Below are 15,115 nucleotides of genomic sequence, written 5' to 3'. Positions count from 1 at the left end.
TGGCCAGTTCTTCTGGGAACTACATACATCAATTTTGTCTTTTGTTGAGGGAAAATCTATTTTCCTTCTTTAAATATCGTTAGAGCTTACTTTAGTTCTGACTCAAGATTATTGAATCGAGCTGGAGTTGTAGCTTGGTGGTAGAGCACTTGCACCACACACACAAAAAAAATTATCACTGAGATACTAAAAAGCAAGCTGGGCGTGGTGGCACACACCTGTAATTCCAACAGGTCAGGAATCTGAGGCAAGAGGATTGTGAGTTCAAAGCCAGACTCAGTAACTTGGCCCTAAGCAACACAGCAAAACCCTACATCTACATAAAATATTTTTAAAAGGAGGATGTAGCTTAGTGGTTAAGTACCCCTGGGTTCTATCCCCAGTACCAAAAACAAACAAAAAATACTAAAAAGCAATATTTTTCTTTGATTTTTAGTTTTTTCTCAAAACAGCAGCATTTTTAAATAAATAAATAGATAAAATAGCATTTTTGTACAAAAAAGATTACAAAAGTTAATATCTAGTCATTCCTTAAAAAATCCATTTAGGTTGTGGGAAAAGCCTAATATAAAAGGTATCATTGTTGGGGCTGCAGTAGTGGCTCAGTGGTGGAATGCTTGCCCAGCATGTGTGAGGCCCTGGGTTCAATCCTCAGCACCACATATAAATAAATAAATAAAAGACCCATTGACAACTAAAATATATTTTTTTAAAGCTAACCTTGTTTATATTTAGGCTTAAAAATGTAAGCGGTAGCACTCAAGAGAATTCTGGGCCTAGCATGGTAGCTCAGGTTTTTAATCCTAGGGATTTGGGAGGCTGAGGCAGGAGTATCTCAAATTTAAAGCCAACCTGGACAACTTAGTGAGCCCCTGTCTCAAAATAAAAAACAAAAAGGACTGAGAATGTAGCTCAATGGTAGTGTACCCCTGGGTTCAATCCCCAATACCAAGGAAAAAAAAAGAAGAAAGAGGGAAAAAAACGATTCTAAATGTAATTTAAAACATAAAAATTTTGCTTTCACAGTCATTTCACTTTTTTTTTCCTGGTAATTTAGATTGAACCAAGGGCCTCACACATGCCAAGCAAGCACTATACCCTTGAACTACATCCCCAGTCCTTTTTGCTGTTGTTGTTGTTGTTGTTCCAGGGATTGCAGGGGCACTCACCACTGAGCCACATCTCCAGCCCTTTTTTGTATTTTATTTAAAGACAGGGTCTCACTGATTTGCTTAGCACTTTGTTTTTTGCTGAGGCTGGCTTTGAACTTGCAATCCTCCTTCCTCAGCCTCCTAAGTGTACACCACTGCACCTGGCCAGTGCTTTCATTTTTGATACAGGGTCTCACTAAATTGCCCAGGCTGGCCTCAAACTTGCAATCCTCCTGCCTCAGCCTCCAAGTAGCCGAGATTACAATCATAGCACTACAGAGCCACTGAATTTAAAGGACATCTGTTTACACCACGTTAAGTCAGAATTGTTTTTTTAAAATGCATGCTTATTTATTTTCAGCCATTCCAATATCCATATGCACTTCCTCAGAGAATTTATGAAGCAAATGCAGTTTACATACCACAAGTAAGACTGATACCAAGCCACTTTTGGATAGACTTCCAGGCACTTATATTTTATACTTAGGGATTAAAACAAATAGCTTTAAAATATTGACCACTTAAAATTCCTAAGTAAACTCCATCTTCAAAACTGCTTTTGTAGAAGCAACAATCTCCAGAAGTGAGAGATCTTTACTTTGCATCATCAGAATACCCGATGGCAGGTTTGACTTGGATGTCAAAGCTTTGCTATGGACAAAAAAAAAAAATTGGAAAGTAACACTGTTACTACATACTCATGTATAGCTTTTTAAAAAATTACTGTGAAAAATAAGCCATTCTACTTAAAACAGCATTTTTCATGATCTAAGCGACATCAGATCAGCTATGCTAAAACTACTTGCATTTCATTTTTTGCTAAAAAAAAAGATTTTATTTCACAACACTGTAGCAACATATATTTATAATAAATATCATTTCAAACTTTTGAGTTTTAAATTTGTAATCACAGATTTACTTCCCAACCAATCTGCATGTTGTACTACTCTGTCAAATCATTATATATCCACCTCTAAAAGGACCACCTATTTTAAAGAAGTAATATCTTGAAAAACTATGAAAAGTCAACATTCAAAAGCAAAAGTGTGTCTCAAAAGGACGCCTAAGAATCTGCCTTTTTCTTATGCTAAAACATTTTGTAACCACTTGATGTGGCCAAAACACGTCAAAGCTCTTGATTTTTATTATTTGCTGCAGAAAAAAAGAATGTGGCTGAAAATTCTTCTGAAGGGTGATATTTCAAATAGGACCACTCAAAACACTTAAGAATACGGAGTGGAGAGGAGGGTGGAGGCTGGGTACCTTATGAAACAGCACACTTGGGGCCCTGCACACTACCTCACTTCCCTAATAGGGATGAAATGCTCAGGCCTCTGGTAGCTTCCAGCTGACGCCAATGCTCTCCACACCCCTTTTTTTGACAGGATTTTCTGGTGTCGGAGGTTGGGTCCCAAATACAAATCGCTGTGATCACATGTAAAGAGTTTATTTACTTATCAAGCATCTTTTAAAGACCGAGCCCTTCTCGTTTGTTCCTATCTCCCTCCCTAACTAAGCATACCTAGAAGGGTCCTCCAGACCGATTTCTACAAATGCTGCAGCTCGTTAACTGGGAGGAAAAACCATATAGAGTTTAGGCCATTCCCCTCTCTGCCACCAAAATTACAGGCTCCATTTCCTGTCCCCTTGAGGACTGCAAAATCGCCCGAGAACCTGACGCCTCCCGCCTGTCCAGACTGGCGCACGCCGCGGCCGCGCTCCCCCTTCCCGGGCCCCCAGCGCTTAAGGGTGGCGGGGACCTGGGCGTCCCCTCCCCTCCCCCGCGCGAGCCAGCACCCACCTCGCGGCAGCGGCTTCACCTCCCCGTTCTCCTCCCGGGCGGCCCCGCCAAGGCCGTGCCTCCTCTTCTCCTTCTCCCGCTTTTCCTTAGGTCTGCGTGGCTTGGCGTTAGCCGAGGAAGCGGCGGCCGGCAGCAGGAGATGGTGAGGCTGGGCGTGCAGCAGCGTAGGAGGGACCAGCAGTTTGCGCGGCACCGGCTGAGACAAGGAAGCGGAGGCTGAAGAGGGGACCGCCGAACCCGCGGAGAAAGAGAAACAGCTCCGAGAAGACGACGGAGATGGGGTAGCAGAAAGAGCAGAGAAGCTCCAAGACGCGGGGCTGCCATAGCTCTGAGGCGAAGGTGCCACGGGCGGCTGCAGCTGCCTGCTGTTCCCGCCGCTACCCCCTTCTCCGTTCACTCTCCGCGGCGCCTTCTTCTCCTCAGTCCGGACCTTCTTTGCGGACAGAGAACCCGGTGGGTCCCGAGAGGAAGATTGAAGCTTGCCAAATGGTTCTTTCTCGGAAACGACGGAGGCAGAGGCGGCGGCGGCGCCGTGCACTGGGCTCGGCGGTTCCGCCATCTTGCGCTCCTGTTGTATTTACTCTCCTCCGCTCCCTGGCGCGAGGCTCGGGGCGGGTCCTCTGCCAGGGGCGGGGCGGGGGCGGGGCTGCCGGGCCACCGGCCGGGTCTTTCATAGGGTGAGACACACTGAGGGATCCATCTAGAATCCAATCAAAGGTGCGGGCATAAAGCGAAGGGTTGGAATTGCCAAGCGGACTTGCTTTGGAGGTCAGAGCTCCGCGGGGTGCGGCTAGTAGCAGGGGGAACTGCCGGAGGGGAGGGTCTCCGACTGTCGCCAGCGTGAACTCGGGTGCCCTGTGAGAGTGTCTGGGACACTCTGGACCCCAAATCTGCCCCGACCGAGGGCGCGTTTGTTCCCGCCTCGAATACTTTGTTGCAGTTGTACCACTTTCTCTTCCTTTTTCGCCCGGCGTGCTTTTCCCTTCCTGCCTCTGCGCGTTCGGAAAGCTGTTTTTCGGGGATGCTTAGCTCAGAGAAGTGTTGCGGAGAAATAAATCCTTTCTTTTGTTAGTCGGTAGTCAATTGATGGGAGGGACTAAAAAAATCACTTATTGTGGTGACAAGATGTATTACTATTGCTAAGGTCGTGAACGCTCGTGCTTTGTGGGAAGATAAAGTCCTATGGACAGGATACTTCCTTTCGGATTACTTCCGAGCCTGAAGGTAAGATATCCCCGGGGCTTGAAGACTTTTAAAATTGTGAGTGGTCCCTTAAAGGTTTTAATATATTTTTTTTGTAATTATAACTTAAACTCGTCAAGAAAATGCGATATTACTAAGTGTTTGAAAACAAAAAAATAAATAAACTTCTGTATTTTATTGTGTAGTAGCGCCGAGTGTCCCATACTTTGAAAGCGGGTGCTTTGATTTTTGGATTAACAAGTAAGGAAGTTGGGGAGACGGGTTGCAATACAGTTGTAACCATAGCAAAGAGCATGCTTTTAACTCTTAGATGTCATAGGACGTCAGAAAGTCAAAAGGAATGAATGTAAAAATAGAAGTAGTCAACTCAGTGGGCCAGTGAGAAGAAATTTTATGATTCTAAGAGGAGTCCTAAATTGCATAGGCTTTCTGGAAACGCTTAAAAGTAACTTTTAAGGAATATCCATTCTTGCGACCTCAGAAAGTTGGAATTCTTTACTTCCGTTTTCTTTCTTTTCCCCCTTGAGATTTGGGAAGGAGTAGTCAAATTTTAACATTGATTTATAGGTATATTTAATTTTAAGTACCTAAAATTTTTACAGTAATGAAATATTTAATTCCTTTTATACATAACAGTAAAAACTTTGTAATTGGAATTGACTGGCATCAATATCTTCATCAATAGTAGCATTGGTGGGAGAATGAACAGAGAGGATAGGTAGGACAGTTGGCAGATGATTATCTGCCAACTCAATGGAGTTGTGACCTTAGGCTGGCTTCACCTGTCACCACCTGTTTTTTTATCTGTTGAATGAGTAAATTTCATCCCATGATCACTAATTTCCTTCCACACTCTAAACTTACGCAGTTTTGAAGAGGGTTTTCAAAATCACACTGAAATCATTATAATTAAAATAATTTCTTAGCCAGGTGCATTGGTGCATATCTGTAATCCCAGCTTGGGAGTCTTAGGCAGAAGGATCACAAATTCAAGGCCAGCCTGGGCATTTAGCAAGACCCTGTCTCAAAATATAAAATAAAATATGGCTGGAGTGGGGCTCATTGGTGCACACCTGTAATCCCAGCAGCTCTGGAGGCCAAGGCAGAAGCATCAAAAGTTCAAAGCCAGCCTCAGCAATTTAGCAAGACCCTGTCTCAAAATAGAGATTAAAATGAGCTGGGGATGTGCTCAGTGGTTAAGTATCCCTGGGTTCAATCCTTGGTCCAAAAAAAAAAAAAGTGCCTGGGAATGTTGCTAGATGGTAGACTGACCCATGAGATCAATCCCTAGTACTGTACTGCAAGTAATAATAAAAGTAATTTATTAATTGTTGGCCCTCCTTATCTAGAGAAGTATCTCATAAACATTAAGGTATGCCTTGAATCTTGTACACTCATTTATCTTCCACACTTGAAGTCTTAAAAATCTAACTTCTTAAAGGTGCAACTAAATGATACTCTTATCTGTGTGAATTTGTTACTCCTTGCACAATAGTACACTATACTGCCCTGTTATCAGGCCTGGCCTTAAACTAGCAGAGCCTGGACAAGACCCATGTACCACCTGTCTAAATATTTGAAGTTATAAATCAAGATAACAAACTATAACATAAAATATATTGTATTAAACCTTGACAAATCCACTTTTGTAATGATCTGGAAGGCTAGCTTTAAATTTAGAATTCTCAAGACTCCTCAAACTGATTCTGACCTCTTTCTTCCCCCAACTTCTTCACCTGCCACACTAACTAAGGCCATGTATGGACCCAGCATGTTGAAGCATGTGTCCACATCCCATACTCCCTGAAAATAAGTACAATCAGCAGCTCAGTCTAACCTCAGACTTAGGCAGTCTTAAAGAGATGGGGAGTCTCCTAATAGGCATGGCCACTTGACTTCAGGGATTCCTTGTTCTTTGCAGCAGAAAGAGACAGATTAGATAGGGGCCCCTTACCTTTGCCTAAGGGCAGCACTGTCTGCTATAAAACAGTTTGATTGTAATTAAGTAAGGAAGTGACCAGTAAGAGGAAATGTTTTTCTCTCCTATACAATCTCCCTTTCCATTTTCATTCCTAACATTGTTTAGAAGAGAATATCAACCACTTTCACCAGTTCCTTTTATCATCTCACTAGCCCTAAAAACCATCCATTTACATCCACGTTCACTGTTGTTCACTGTTCTCACCTGTGCCAAGCACCCCCACTTCTCAACTATATGACTACATTAGCCTTTTTTCTGATCTCCTTGTATTTAAGCTTTCTCACATCTGTTCTCCATTCTACCAACAGAATGCTCTTTTCAAAATCTAAATCTGATCACATCTATTCCTTTGTTCCAGACTTGTCAATGTCTCTTATTGCTCTTAGGATAAGAACAAAATCCTTAGTATGGCCTATAAGACCTTCAGGATCTAGCCCCTTCTTCAGTGTAAAAGTAATGTCTTTAGCTTCAGAAGATACCATGTCTTTCAACATAGGAACATTGCATATGTTCCCTCTGCTTGGAATGCTTCCTTTATCTGATGCTTGTATAATGGTTTAGATAATGAACATAAGGGAGGCAGATAGATATCATGAATGTCTCTTATATTTCTAACCTGCATAACAGTAGGTCCGTTCACTGAGCTAGAAATCACTGACGAATGACAAGTGTCAGGTAATTCTTTGGCATTGGACTGATTGAATATGAGGTACCTATAAGATATCACGTTCTTCATGTCTCAACTCAAACCTCACTTTCTTAGAATAGTCTTCCCTTCTCCTTTCAGTCAAGATTTAAGTTATTTTCTTTTTGTTCCTTTTTTGCTTTTTTTAATTGTTGGTGTTTGGTGTTCATTCTCTCATCATCTCTCCCACCCCTTTTCATTCCATCCTCTGTAACCCCTCTACTGAAAACACTACCCTGTGCCCTACTTTTCCATCTTGTCTGAAACTTGACTGCTCTCTGAGAACACACTACATTTTTAAAAGTAGCTTATTCTTTCTGAGCTATGGATTATCTCCCCAGTTCCACATTACAAAATTTCAGGTTGTTATTACCCTTTTAATATATGCAAAAAGCCCTTCCCTTTACAAGACCTTTAGGATATCCTGATATCATCCTTCAGTGACTTCCTGGTCATTTTACCACACTTTTTGAAGATTTTGATACTTGGCTTATTATACTCCTCTCCTCCATCCTCCAACCATCATTTTAGCTGACTTCAATGTTCATGCTAATGATCCATCTAATTGCTCTAGGCTCAGTGTTTCTTCTCAGCCCTATACTTACATTTGGTTTCAGCCACAAACTCCAATGGGCCCTCCCTGGTTTTTTTCATTACCCCCAAGTCTTCCATGTCTGAAATTGTTTAGTATTCAGTTTGCAAGGGCTAAGGGTGTAGCTCAGTGGTAGAACATTTGCCTAGCATGCACTAGTTCCTGGGTTCCATCCCAGCACCAAAAAAAGAAAGAAAGAAATCAGCTTTCTGACTCTTTTTACACCATGCTCTAGCCCTTTGACCTCATGATTCCATCTTTTTTCACCTACAATAATTGTCAAATAAAATGCAGGCTATATACAATGTTGGAGCATATTTATTCTTAAAAATATTCTGTTTATCTGAAATTCAAATTTTTCTGGGCCTTTTTTTCCCCAACAAATTTGACAGCCCTGCATTGATTCATCCCATCTATATTTTTTTCCCTATCTAGCTGGAACATGTATTATATTATTTGCTTTGGTTTTTGGGTGTGTTTTTGTTTTTGTTGCAGTACTGGGGATTGAACCCAAGGGTGCTCTACTATTGAGCTGCACCTCTCACTCTTTTTTATTTTTTATTTTGAAACATTGCTCAATTGCCTAGGCTGGCCTTGAACTTGTAATACTCCTGCCTTAGCATCCCAAGTAGCTTGATTTACAGGGGTGCCCCACCATACCCAGCTGTGTTATACTATCTGTACTGAACATTTGCCAGCATCTTGATTCCTTGCTCCCTAATTCTCTTCATCTCTGAACTAACCCCAGCCTCAGGACATTAACATCTACCTACTTTTCTGTATCCAGGCTGCCAATCTTTGCCCCCCACCCTTTTGTTTGTTTGTTTGTTTGACAGTGTTGGGAATTCTTAGAAATGTGCATTCCTTTTTTTTGTTGTTTGTTTGTTTTTGTTTTTGTACCAGAGATTGAACTCAGGGGTACTCACATCCTCAACCCTATTTTGTATTTTATTTAAAGAGGGTCTCACTGAGTTGCTCAATGCTTCGCTATTGCTGAGGCTAGCTTTGAACTTGAGATTCTCCTGCCTCAGCCCCCAGAGCTGCTGGGATTACAGGCATGCACCACCAAGCCCGGCTATGCTTTCTTTTTTAATCATTCTGTATACTTTCATGTAATATTATTCATCACAGTGTCTTCCAGTATCTCATAAGTGCTCTTTTTCTCCTGCCTTGACCTTCCTCCTGATTCTTGACTCATAGCCAGGTGCTTAGTGGACATTATCATCTGTGTAACTACAGACACCTCCAGCTTTATACCACCCATTCTCATCCTCCTAAATATCATGCTCTTGCATTCTTTATCCACCTTGTCTTTCTGGCCACAAACCTGGAGACCTTCTCAATACTTTTTATTTTCTCACCCTCCACATTCAGTCACCATACCATCCCTAGTCAATTTGTCTTCTCAATTCTCACTCTTGCTTCATGCCTTCCAGCCTCAAATCAACTTGTATTTTGCCAACAATTTCATTAACTGTTTTTTCTGTCTCTAGTCTTATATTTTACAAACTATTCTGTGTGTTACTACCAATGATATACAAACCTGGTTATGCTTCACTTCCTTCAGTAATGCCCTATTACACATACAGTAGAAGTCACACTTTTTAATGTAGCCATACAAGCCATTCTTGATACAATCCCAGCACTCCTAACTCACCTACAGCTTCTCTGTATTGCATCTTTTTGGAACTGTGTATACATTGTTTCTTCAGCAAGTTCCCTTTCTCCTTCAAGATTTGGCTGAAATAATATGCTTCCTAGCCTTCCAAATCAAAGTTGATCATTCCTTTGAACCATCATCATTCTGCCTAGGATCAAGGGTAGAAATGTGTTATTTATATTTGTATGCATAATATCTGGGGCATAGTCACTGCTCAATAAATGTATGTTGAAAAGAAGTTAATAGGATACAGGTTTGTGATCTTTATGAGAACCACAGGTTATGTGCAGACTTAAATGCTAACTGTCTTGGTAGGCATTTTAGTCTGTTTTGTGCTACTGTAACAAAACTTCTGGGACTGGATAATTTTTAGAGACCAGAAATTTATTCTCTCATAGTTCTGGAAGCTAGGCTAGCCAAGGTTAAGACCACTAGGGGTTCTGTTGTCTGATGAAAGTTGCAGAACCTCAAGAAGAGAAACTCCATGTGATGGAAGGTAGAAGGACAAGCAGGACTAATTGCTGTGAGAAGCCTCTTTTATAAGGGCCTTAATCCCAATCACTAAGAAGGACTCTTCATGGCCTAATTACCTCTTAAAGGCTCCATCCCTTAATGTCATCACACTGGCCATTAAGTTTCAATACCTGGATTTTGATGGTGACACAAACTGTGGCAGGTTGGGGGACAGTTGGAATGTTAGGTAATAGTGGTGAGAACTGTGTCAAACTGGGAATACAGATAGTTCCTTAGTTTACCATGGGGTGACATCCCAATAAATGTATCCTAATTGAAAATATGTCAGAAATACATTTAACACAGCCAACCTACCAAACACCATAACTTGGCAACATTCCACAGTACATTGTAGAGTATTGTTTGTTACCCCTTGTGATCCTGTGGCTGACTGGAAGCTGTGTTCCACTGCCCAGCATCACCTGAGTATCAGATTGCCTATCACTAGCCTTAAAAAATCAAAATTCAAGTTTTGAAGTATGGTTTCTACTGAATGCATATCACTTTCACACCATCGTAAAGTCAAAAAATTAGAAGTTGAAACAGAATTAAGTCAGGTCCATCTTTACCTGCCTTATCTATAAATTTCCCTTGCTTCTCAGCTTTAGCTGATTGTTCCCATATGGAAGGAAAATGGTCCTACTTGCTAAATGTGTAAGTTTTTTTTTTTTTTTTTTTTTTTTTTTTAGCATGCAGTTTCCTAAGAAACTATGCAAGCCAAACAAAACAACTATGAGTCAGATATAACTCACAGTCTACCAGGCTGAGTCTTCTAGAGAAGAGTGGTTTAATTTTATTAAAGAGTGGTTGAGGTAGCTTGTGAAAGCTTTGTTTGTATGTTTTAATAGCCCTACCCTTGCTAATTACTGGAATAGATGCTAAGCAAATATACTCAAACCTCCGATCAGAGTAAATGGGTATTAGCAGTGCTTAGAGCTGTCCTCTGTACCACCTAAAAGCTGATTTCTCTGTACGTGGTGTTCTCCGGTGTTCTCCTGTGTTCTTGAGCTGAACGGCATTTTCACTCTGTAGATAAACTATTCTCTGTCTTTGGCTAAGATTCCTGACCCCCTTCGATGAAGAAAGCAATTCTTTTATATCTTGGTTCCTTGTAGCTTATGCAACTGTATACTGACCTTAGAGACATTTCTACTTCCTTTATGACATGAACGTCTCAAAATTCTACCTTTACCACATTGATCTTCTTATCATTATTTGTCTTTCTCATTTGAAGCAATTATACCCCTCTGTAATTACTAGGTCTATGCTTTAGGAAAGTCTAACCTGTTCAACTTCTGTGCTTTCAGTTCTAGAATATTTAGTCTATATTCTAGAACAGGGGCCCATAACTTGTTTTGTTGCTGAAACTGGCCTCAAACTTGCAATCCTCCTGTCTCAGTTCATGAGTTGCTGGGATTACAGGCATGTACCACCACACTTGGCAACAGTCAGCAACTTGTTTTGTAAACAGCCAAATAGTAAATATTTTCAGTCTTGCAAACCATGTAGTCTCCAGCAATTACTGCTTGTAGCACAAAAGCAGTCATAGATGATGTATAAATGAATGGGCATACCTGTGTTTCAATAAAACTTTATCAAAATAGGAGGCAGGATGGATTTACCTGACATAGTTTTCTGACTCTTGCTCTAGGAATTTTTTATTTATTATACCTGACAATAGAATATATTTTGACATATATACATGGAGTATAACTTCCCATTCTTTCAGTTGTACATGATGTGGAGTTATCACTGATCGTGTATTAATACATGAACATAGAAAAGTTATGTCTAATTCATTCTACTGTCTGTCTATGCCCACCCCCTTCCTTCCCTTCATTCCCTTTTGTCTAATCCAAAGTATTTCTATTCTTCCCTCCATGCCCCCTTATTATGTGTTAGCATCTGCATATCAGAGAAAACATTCAGCCTCTGGTTTTTTTGGTTTTTTTTTTTAATTCGCTTTTTTCACTTAGCATGATAGTCTGAAATCTTTCTGACTTGGTGGCAAGAATTGGGATTGCTTCCTTCCTTAATCTCCAAGAAGTGGGGGGAATGGGCAGGAACTGTCAAGACTGTAAAATTTCAGGCTGTATTTTTTTTATTCAGCATTTCAACTGGCACAGGCCTCTAATCCCATCAACTTGGGAAACTGAGGCAGCATCATAAGCTGAGGCCAACCTCAGCTACCTGGCAACACACTGTCTCAAAATTTATAAAAGAGCTGGGAATGTAGTTCAGTGGTAAAGCACCCCTGAGTTCAATCCCCAGTAACACATACAAACACACACACACAATTTTTTTTCCAGTAGTTCAGGTAAATTGAATTCTTTCCTTTTAGTCAGTAATATCATTTTACAACAAATGTGGCCTAACTACCTGTTCAACCACAGTCTTCCTTCTAGTTTGAATATGTGCTTTGCTCTGGAAAGGAGGGAAAATTTAGTTCAAAGTTATAAGTAATCAGCCACTGCTTGAAGACTTTACTAGAGAGCCAGTAGCAACCACAAAACAGGAAGCAGAAAGTAGAAAGAGTAAAAGAAGCCAAACAGTAAGTAGAAACCATCAGTAAATGTCTCTTAGGTTACTTTTGCTGCTAGAATTTTTATATGGAAGGAAATCAGATCATCTTGATACCTATTTTAAGAGATGGGAGCCTATTAAAGGTAAGAGAGGCCAGGTGTGGTGGCACACGCCTGTCATCCAGTAGCACATAGGCATAGGCAGTAGGATCCCAAATTTGAGGCCAGCTTGGGCAACTTAATGAGACTCTGTCTCAAAACAAAAAGTAACATCAGTGGTAGAGTACCCCCAGGTTCAGTCCACAGCACCATAAAAAAATAAATAAGTAAATAAAAGTATGATGGCAGCCCTATTCAGCAGTATAAATATCTAAAAAGAAAAGCATCTGTTTATAGTCCTAGGAAAAGGGAACTATTTTAGTGAAGAACTAATGAGTAGAAAGCAAAGTGTATCATGACCTCGAAGCCTAGGTATGGTAAAGAAGTATAAAGAAAAATGATAAACTTATAAAACTCATTTCTTGAAAAAACAATCCTGTATTTAAGTTGTGAATTTCCTTTACCATATACCCTTTACTTTCTTTTTGAGCATACCTCCAGAATAACCATTCTCACCTTCACAGTTTCAGCCACTCTTCAGACTATTACTGTGAGTAGGAGGATAGTGTTTACTGAGTGCCTCGTGTATGTTGTTAGACCAGGATGCAAGAAAAGACCACTGACTCCAATTAAAATCAAATTAAAGTAAGCTTATTATTTCGACCAGCTGGGCTGCCTCTCCCCCACAAAAACCATGAGAACAAGACAGCCCTGCAGCTTTCCTGCAGCCCAGTTTTATAGCCCAGACAAATACACAAAGGGGGGTTACAGATAACAAAACTCTGATGAGCAGAACACAAATGGTAGTTTACATTTTTGCTGGCCCCGACATCAGAATTTATGAAGGTCATTAGAGCCTCAGAGAGGGTCAGTATCTGGTCAGGGAAGGCCAATATTTATGAGGTGTCACTAAAGTTTCAGAGAGGGCTGCTGTCTGGCCAGAGAGCCAGGCATGGGTGAGTTCAAGGCATGGGCAGGCATTCCAAGCAGGTTCAGAATTTGCAGTAATTTATAGTAAAGCCGAAATTATCTTTTCACGGCTTTGTGGCGAGATGGCTCCCAATTTTGAGAGAAAATCAGGTTGGGTCTATCATATGTGTCATATTTATGAATGTTTTGCGTCATCCCACCTTTAGAAAGTTTTCCGAAGGAATTTTTCAAAATTGAGCTAGAGTCCCTTGTTTTATCTGGCTCTGACTAATTTTTTTTTTCTAATCTGTCCTACCTTGCAAGAAGAAACAGAAATCTGAAGCACCAAAATTTTAAATCCAAATTGTATATACCTTGTAGTTCTTTCCGTCTTTCTGTGTACACCCAATCTCTTCAACTTCTTTATAGTGAATTGTCAGTTCACAGGCATGAATATTAGAAGCACACAGTTCCTCTTAAATGTTGTTTGATGTTGATGCCAGGTGCTTCAATGATAATCACAGGAAAAGAAGCCTAAAATTATGCAGCATTAATACAAACTACAGTCATACTGTGGGATGCTTATAAAGAAGAAATAACTGAGTTCAGAGATGAAATGCCTCTTCTGCTCCAGGTAGTGGCATTAAACACAAAAACATAAATACATTAGTAGTATCTGATCATTATTATTTGCAAACATGAAAGACATCATTATTTTTAATTCTCTTAACAGACATTTAATGTCTGGCAAATTGTGACAACTGAAAGCACAAGTCATATTTACATCAATTTATATTGTCTCTTTCCCCCCATAATCTGTTATATTTATAAATGACAGGTTTAGTAGTTTTGTTTTTACTAATCAATGATGTTATTATTTCTGAATGTTTCTTTATTCCTGAGTTTATTACTACTGTAGAGATACTTTTTTTTCTTTCTTTCTTTTTTTTTTTTTTTTTTGGCATTACTTGATGCACCACACCCAGCAAAATGGACTCTTCGTGCTATTTATTTTTGCATTCCCTTCTTCAGCTTGTCTTCAAGTGGTTATTAGATAGTCTGTTCTTTCTTATTTGGCTCAGACATTAAGTATTTAGTCAGTAATACTTATTAATCACCCACATGTTGCCAGGTACCTCAGCAGGTTCTAAGAATACAGCAAGAGAAGAGGCAGACATGGTCCTTTTCCTTGTGGAGCTAACTTTAATCACATCTTGTTTCCAAGTAATCTTTCGATTGGTGCTTTTTTGTTCAAGACTATGACATCATTTCTTATTGATTTATTCATAAAAACAAATAGTACTGAACATCTGTATTGTACCTAGCAATGTGTGACAATATAGTCAACGATATAATTGAGACATCAACAGAAAAATTGAGTATTCTAGGTTAAAATAAGGCAATAGTGGCATGAGCTATGTTCAGTACAAATACATATGACACATCAACAACTCTAACAGAAGAAGGTAAGAAAGTATTGAAAAAAGATGTGTGAGACAAATCTTTTAAATATTAATAGGCAAAAATGATTGGGAGGACTTTCTAGGAAAAAGCGCATTTGGAAAGAGATATAAAATAATGGCATGTTCAGTATGCTATTTGCTATAAGAGGTTCATTGTGGTTCTAATATAAAGGTCATAAAGTACCCCCCAAAAGGAGAAGAATCTCTGAAATGGGTGAGAGCCAATTTGGGAAAGATATTGGGTGCCTTACATGCTGAGGAGTCAATAAACACATTTTATTAACATAAGGGCTTTACTGAAGAAGAGTAAAAAATGTTCACAAAACCATGTTTCACCTCCTGCTAATCATTTACAGGATTCACCAGGTGGAGCTGAACAGTTGTACATGTGGAACAGCACCAATTTGGTTTTAAACTATCTACATAATTCTTAAACACTATTTCAGTTATCACAACATTTCTTCAAAAAAACTAATATTGAGAAAACTTGAAATTCTGAAATTAGACTTTCCTTTACTGTTACTAAATAAATATCA

The 15,115-nt window shown here is 39.9% G+C and overlaps 1 protein-coding gene across 1 annotated transcript in view; it reads right to left on the bottom strand.

The window, feature by feature from the left end:
* The window catches only part of Rsbn1l (round spermatid basic protein 1 like), a 77,263-nt gene extending 73,054 nt beyond the window's left edge, over positions 1-4,209 (bottom strand). Inside the window, exon 1 of the mRNA XM_026384976.2 lies at positions 2,953-4,209. Within this exon, the coding sequence (XP_026240761.2) occupies positions 2,953-3,511 (559 nt within the window). The 5' untranslated portion in view covers positions 3,512-4,209. The remainder of the gene's footprint in view (positions 1-2,952) is intronic.
* Between the last annotated feature and the right edge of the window lie 10,906 nt (positions 4,210-15,115).

Source organism: Urocitellus parryii, chromosome 3 (assembly GCF_045843805.1).
Source record: "Urocitellus parryii isolate mUroPar1 chromosome 3, mUroPar1.hap1, whole genome shotgun sequence".
In the NCBI taxonomy this organism is placed as follows: Eukaryota; Metazoa; Chordata; class Mammalia; order Rodentia; family Sciuridae; genus Urocitellus; species Urocitellus parryii.
This window is presented reverse-complemented; position numbering and strand designations above follow the sequence as displayed.